Source organism: Takifugu rubripes, chromosome 7, assembly GCF_901000725.2.
Source record: "Takifugu rubripes chromosome 7, fTakRub1.2, whole genome shotgun sequence".
NCBI classification, from domain to species: domain Eukaryota; kingdom Metazoa; phylum Chordata; class Actinopteri; order Tetraodontiformes; family Tetraodontidae; genus Takifugu; species Takifugu rubripes.
The window spans coordinates 15,612,326-15,619,515 of record NC_042291.1 but is presented as its reverse complement, the minus strand read 5'-3'; the positions used below and the strand labels follow the sequence as shown (position 1 = coordinate 15,619,515).

General features: G+C 50.8%; 1 protein-coding gene across 1 annotated transcript; it reads left to right on the top strand.

The window, feature by feature from the left end:
* The first annotated feature begins 581 nt into the window (after positions 1-581).
* LOC115250359 (circadian-associated transcriptional repressor-like) lies at positions 582-4,278 on the top strand. Its single transcript, XM_029838557.1, is given in 9 exon segments — positions 582-773; positions 2,298-2,568; positions 2,600-2,642; positions 2,743-2,818; positions 3,125-3,178; positions 3,181-3,202; positions 3,411-3,594; positions 3,683-3,840; positions 3,987-4,278. Coding segments are annotated over 8 exon segments (1,098 nt in total). The 5' UTR covers positions 582-773; positions 2,298-2,299.
* The last annotated feature ends 2,912 nt before the right edge of the window (positions 4,279-7,190 follow it).

The following is a 7,190-nucleotide window of genomic DNA, read 5'->3' as shown; positions in this document are numbered from 1 at the left end:
ACAGGCAAACAGCTTCATCAGACAGGAACACAGAGGACTCACATCTGATAATGATGCTGCAACTATCCGAGGGCCGTTTCTAATTTAACTCATGTTAATATTTCACAAATATGTCCAGATCATCACAGAGGAGTCACCAACGCGTTTAGAGAGAAATGTTTTTGTCCCAATTCATTATTCCTATTTATTTTATATTGCATAAATTTGCACATCCAGTATATGAGACGAGCTGATATTATTTAGAGAGCTGAGTTGCGTAAGGTTTTCTTATTTTATTGCGTTTTGTTTGGTGGAGGCGGGAGCTCGGTCGTAGGGAACATATGCCTCCATGGCACGTACGCCGCGTGCGTGCGTGCGTGTGTTTACACCCGCTCCTGTAGTAAGGCAGCCTGGTCCGACTCCGTACACACGAGCGACACATGAGTGGGCGTGGCCGTGAGTGCCCCGACCGCCGTCCAATCAGCGCCTTCCAAAGCGACCACTGGCTGGACGCGTCGGCCAATGGCGCGCGCCACCGGGGTCACGGCGACCAATGGAATGCGCTGAAAAGCTGGGCACGTGGATTCCCGCACATGTTGCTGCTCGTAAACTGTCTCGAGAAGGGGCTCGCGCAGTTACAGGCGCATGAACGGCCGGGTGGAGCGCGTGAAAGAGTCGCTTCTGGCCCCACGGATGCTGCTCCCGCTACGGACCTTATTCTGAAACGGCCGCCTCCTAAACCGCTCTTTTTTATACTTTCGGACAGCTTCGCTCTCAACCGCACGCCACCGACGGTGAGTATTTTAGACGTTTTATTGAAATTGTTTCCCAAAGTTGAGCTGGCACGTCGGAATTTCCTGCCCGCCTCATCCCGCACGCGCCCCGCTTCGTTAAATACCCGTGTTTTATCGGTCGCCGTTCATTCCAAATCCACGCGTTTCGGTTCATAATTGATTCCAGGACCGCTCGTGTCGCTAGAAAACTGAACTGTTGTTCTGTTCAACACCCCTGACTACCGATGTTTTGAATATCTAAAAATTCCAAATGGGAGCTCCGTGGCTCCTTAGTGAGCGGTGAGGGCACCTTTTAGGGCCGACACACCTGGGCAGCATGGTGCTCCCGTCGGCACCTGTCAGCACCGTCCCATCGCCTCCAGACACATGTGCCATCACTTTCCCGTCTGATCTTCCCCACCTCCTCGTCCTCATCCCAGCCATCACGGGCTGTGGAATGTACTGGGAAAGAACATTGGAAGCACATGTTGGGGCCTTTTTTTTTATTGCAGCTTTGTTGACTTGCACAAATGAATGCCCAGAGGGGAAGGAAACGATCCGACACAAATCACAGATTTTAGACAGGACAATCAAACTGGTGTGTGCAAATATCCACACAGAGACTTTGTGGAGACTCAGTTGATGGTTCCTTCTCTGATTTTATCTGTGCGGGCACTGGTATGTTCAAAAATCTATTTGGGAGTGTTCCGGTTCTGGCACGATGAGGGCTGTGTGTGTGTGTGTGTGTTGTGGTGTGTGTGGTGTGTGTGTGTGTGTGTGTGTGTGTGTGGTGTGTGTGTGTGTTCCTGTTTATCCACTAATTTCCCCCTGTGTGTGCTGGCTGGATCAGTGACCAGGTAGATTACACAGACAGTGCAAAAAGAGCAATTTGAGAAAGGCACGTGGTCGAAAAAAAGATAAAAAATGTAGGCAAGTGAGGAGGAGGTGGGAGGAAGAGCAGGCCTGCTCCGTAGAAGAGGAAAGGAAGCGAGGCAGCCAGGCTAGGTGTGCATAACGGAACAGGATAAGCTGAGAGGCATACAGAAACGCAGCCGTACAGGAAGGAGAGTGGTTTGTGTGTATATCCAAGGGGGGGTGGAGAGGCAGCCTGAGACGGGGAGGAGGGGCTAGAGAGATCGAGGAGAGCACCAGAGGCAGTCGGCAGAGAGAGAGAGGCTGCTATTCTGATTTCACTAGACTACAAGCTCCCATCCCCCTCACGTTCTGCTCCTCTCTCCAGTCTCCAATCTCCTCAATGAGAGCCAGACATGCACTACCATTGTGTGCCTACTGCCTACCCCCAGTCCCACTCTGCACCATGTTAAACTGGGGCACTGCCATACCCACCATTTTGAATAAATGGGTCTGATAGCGTGGTGGGGGAAATGTGAGTTTATTAACTGCGGAGGGGTTCTTTGGAGAGATTTTATTGACACAGCCACCCACTCTCGTCTGTCAGTTTGCAATATTGGGTCAGTGACAGCTCAAAGCATGCTGCTGTTGAGGCTCCTGGTTTCTCATCACCTTCCTCTTACACCCCGACAGAAATGCAGTCCCAGGGCAGCACTTCCTCTCAGCCCTCCTTCGATTCCCTGAGCTCCAGCGACAGCCTCCTGTTCAGCGACTCCGAGCAGGCGGAAGACGACGCAGATGTCTTCCTGACAGACGGCTCTTCCTCTGTCATCATCGGCGGCATTGGCAGGGCTGCAGCCAAGGGAGACAAAATCTGGAGAGCCCCAGGTCTCAGTGGACCTGCGACAGCTTCACGGACAAAGAGGAAGAGGAAGAGTCGTATCCGTCGGGCACGGGCAGGAAGGCGGCTCACGCAAGCTTGGACAATAAACGAGGCCGGCTCCCAAATCTCAGGGAGACCTGCTTTTTGCTCAGAAAGTAAGAAACTGTGGAGAAAACCAGCGTTGACAGAATATCTACCTCAAAGTGTATCTCAACCTCTGGGTTAATTGACCTTTTCTCCGCCTCCTTCCATCAGTGTGCTGAGCTACAGGGTTTTGTCAGGCCCTTGCTGGAGCTGCTGAATGGACTGAAGACGGGACGATTCGACCGAGGTAAGCATCGCTCTCCGACTGCAGGGCAGCAGTTAAATTTGCCGATGCTGAACATGGATTATATCATCTCAGCAGCCTCGCTCCTTTGTGCGGTATTGACCACATCCAAAGTGCGGCAGCACATTCGAGGCCGCTGATGTTTTTACGCTGACTCGTCAGCTCCCGATAGTTTACTCATACGGCAAAGTGAAAGTAGTGGACACGTGCGCGTCAGAGACGAAGGCTCTTGCCTTGTGTTTGCGTTATTTTTGTCCCGCAGACTTGCAATGCAAATGCTGATCGTGCGGTCACGTTTCTGATTGACAGGTCTGAGTAGCTTCCAGCAGAGCGTTGCCATGGATCGAATCCAGAGGATCGTCGGGTTTTGCAAAGACCTAACAGCGGGTGAGTTATCATTGGCACGGGGGGAACCCTCCCACCTCTGCTAATGATGTTGACCATATTTCATAAGCTTGGTTACATTTTAACATAAGGGAGATATTGTTTCATCATTGTCATTTAGAGGGTCGTCTGTATGCAGCGTCATGACGCTCCAATTATTTCTCTGTAGAATAGAATTGCTCCATCTGACTTTTATTGCTCTCATTTGCAGGGAGAAGTACCTGAACACTCTGCTCCAGGTGGAGGTCATGCTTAAACTTTGGTTTCCACATATCCGTGCGCAGCCTGTGTCGGCATCTTCCAGCATCACTGCCTTCACTGCTCGCTCCCTCCAAGATTCCTCGGGTTCCATCCCGCCACACAAGCACAGAGATCAGCTACATATTCCAGTAAAGGTGAGCTCACTTGTGCGCCATCGTTAGACACTTTTGGTGTGTCCTATATTCACTTCGTTTAGAAATAAACCGTGTTTTCCTTTTCTAGAAGCGTAGACTCAGCTGGACGGGCACGGAGTCCCCCACGCCTTCCCCTGTTCTCTACAAGTGCCCTCGTCTCAGTTCAGAGGAGAGGGAGAGCTTCGTGGAACGGAGGGACGCGCGCCACCATCGCTGGATTCTGAAGCGAGCCAAGCTTCACCAGATGTGGCCGGCAACAGCCAGCGAAATCAGGACACACGCAGAAGGGACAATGGTGCAGGGGAACTCGGCACTCTGTCAAAATACAAAGCAGGTCACAGCTCTGAGCCAAACCTCACATGGGTTCATATCGCCCCCATCCTGTCTCCGAGGAAGGCCTGCCCTTCACATGAGGGCGCTGTGGTGGCAGGTAGCAGCGAGAGTCACCCCATGGCTGCAGCGCCCCACCTCAGCAGGCGGGGCAGTCCAGCTACCCAAGACAGCTCCGTCTCTTCGACCACACCCAACAGGCACCCAAAAGCCCCGAAGAAGCCGACCCGGTGCCAAAGCCAGCCTGCCGCTGGACACCAGAGCGAGAGCAACGAGACCTTTCGGGGTCAAAACCAATCTCACGCCACACCCAAGCCTTTGCCCGGGGGGTGCTCCGCCTCCTTAGAGACCTGAGGCGCCGCGCCGGGCAAAGTGCCGGCAGCCTCGCTTTGTTACGCCACCTGATTTAGAGCTGCTGCGGCAGGAAGGAGGAAAGAGGCTGACGGCCTTTGATCAGAGATGCATGAAAGACAGGAAGAACAAATTGTAGGGACATCATCCACAACCCCCCCCCCCCACACACACCAAGGCCACAACAAGACCAAAATTAGAAGTGACTTCGAATCAAAGGGCAGCGAGTTGGGATGAATCGAGTTGTAATTGGTGAACACAATTACATGCTGTAGTATAATCGAATCAAATGCACAAGAGTGGGGGGGGGTAAGAGACTTTACAACCTTACAGGCTGTTTACAGATTCAGTCCTGAAGCGATGTGCTGTGTTGAAGAACATCCAAACCCCAGTTTCTCCTCAACAATGAAGAGCGAATATTGGAGACGTTCGAAGCTGTGTGACATGCACATATTAGACGAGATGATGAACATTTCAGAGGTTGCGTGCGATGGCGAAGCAATTCTAATCACGCTTCTAGTCATTTGTAGATAGAAATGAGAGAACTGGCTTGAAGTGGAAACCGAAGGGACTGAACTTTAGTCACTGGTGATGGGAGGAACTCAGAAGGCAGCGTTGTGCCGTACGAGTGATGTGAGAGTCATCAGCCGTGGAAGATCGACGTCATCGTTTCGAGAATGTAACCCAGGAACTGTTTGGGCCGGCGTCGGGACGAGTGACATCGGAAATCACAATCACTAGAGCTGCGACGTCGTGGGTCACGTGTTTCCGCCCGATCTCAACCTGACGGCAAACAGGAAATTCAAGGGAAGACCAGCTGGAGGTTCAATAAAACAGGGACCACTCCTCCACCAGTGACTCTCCAGTCCCACTGTTAATTTATTCATGTGTAGGTTGGACACTGCATTTATTTATTGTTTGTATTTATTTATTGGGCAGCTGAGTTAGCGCCTGCTGTGCGCTAGCATAGCTCGGCCATCAGTTTGGAAATGCTGTTGACAGTTTATTTAATGTGGAGACAAAAGGAAGCGAAATCTGATTGGATTATCGGACTACTGTGCCTTTTACCAAATAGGATGTGTCAGCATTTTGGTGCTCTCAGTGCATTCATACTGCGTTTTTGAATGTTGCGTTGTGAAAAACAAACGAACCCCAACACATTCAGTCAGGAAAGCCCACACGTAGTCTTGCTCCAGCTCTTCACGCTCCAACACGCAGCGTTCATTGACCCACAATCACGTCGGCGCTGGTGATCTGACTTCAGATCATAACCAAGATAATCCCACCGGCCTAATTCTCCAACACACACTCACAGCACGGGCGACTCGCTTTGTCTCGTTCTGTTATTTTATCCTGTTTTTGAGCAAATTAACAAACGGTTTGAACCACGTTGACAGCTGGCGCCCTTAAAAGAAACTTGAAAATGTATAAATGGACGGGAGGAACTCTTTATTTGCACCACATTGCACTGCTGCTATTATCTGAATTCCAGTTGTTATTTACAGTCGATGTCCAATGGGGGGGGGGGGGCTCACTGCATTCGTCTGAATTTCACGGCACTGCAATCATATTGTAAATATTTTTTAATCCGCTACGGGCGGCTCTTTTTTACGACCCAGAGACGGAGGGGAAGTTCATGTACCAAACTCTTGGAAAAGCACCACGTGTGAACACAGAGCCATCGGCGGCCTCCTCGTCACCGCCTCTGTCTGCGGGGGGGCGAGTGGACGAACCTTCAGATCCGGTGTCGCGCTGTCTGACCCAGCAGGTGTTCCGGTACGGCCCGCGAGACACTGATCCCCCCGGTGGGGGGGTCCTCCTCCACCCGGCTCCCACCTTTTTTACAGTTGTGGTGTGACAGAGAAACTGATTGCACTTATTTTTTCATCGTTCTGTCTTGCGTGTTTTTTACTGCTCGTCGGTCTGTGACGACACGTCTTTGTTTGTTTTAGCTGCCTTGAACTGTAAAAGCTGACAGTAGTCCCCCCCCCCCACCTCCTCCCCTCCCCCCTCCACTGCACTTGTCTGCCCTTGCTCATTCTCCTTCATCTCCCTCAATCCCGTTAGTATCGTTTCTCTCTCTCAACTCTGTCCCCTTCAGCTCCCCCCCCCCCCATAATGCTCTGCCTACTTGCTCTCAACAACAAACAGTAATTTTAATAAACAACATTTTTCTTGGAGAAAGTAAAGCGTGCCTGTCTGTTTTTAAGCTTTCATTCATTTTGATTTGGACTTTTTGGGGGGGTAAAAGCTCTCACTGAACAGATGTGCAAGTCGACGGGGTGCAGATTTGCAAACTGCACATTTTTGACTTGTTAGTGTGTCGGGGGGTGATGAAGAGAATCAGGCTGGCGTGCAGGAGGGGCAGCAGGGTGTGACTCCACAGGCCTGATAATCTGACCGGCAGTAGTGTGTGTGTGTGTGGGGGGGGGGGGAGTTGATCCTGCAACCAGCTGCTTCTATAGAGTGTAAGTGCACATAACACACGTACGCGTGTGTGTGTGGGGGGGGGGGGGGGGTGTTTTATTCATCAGGTCCAGAGAAAATATGCAGTAGTGCCACGATTCTGTCCCCCCATGAGTGAAATCAGGTTCACGCCCTTAAAAGGGAAGGTTAATGTCTGACCTTGGTCACCGGACCAGAAAAAGGGTCCTTCAAGGGTCCTTTTAATCAGGGATCCCCTTTTAAAGGCTGGGTTCTTTTCTTTGATTTTAAAAATGTTCTATAGGTTAAATCAAACCTTTTTCGGCCGAGATTTTAAGCAATAAATTCATAAATACTTACTTCTGTTTAACTCCAGAGAATAAACATTTCATGATGTCATAATCTGCAGTTAAAATCTGAAGCCCCTGATATGAAACCTTAAAGAGGACGAGCCATCCCCCATTTTGTGTCCACTCCATCACCGCACTCGT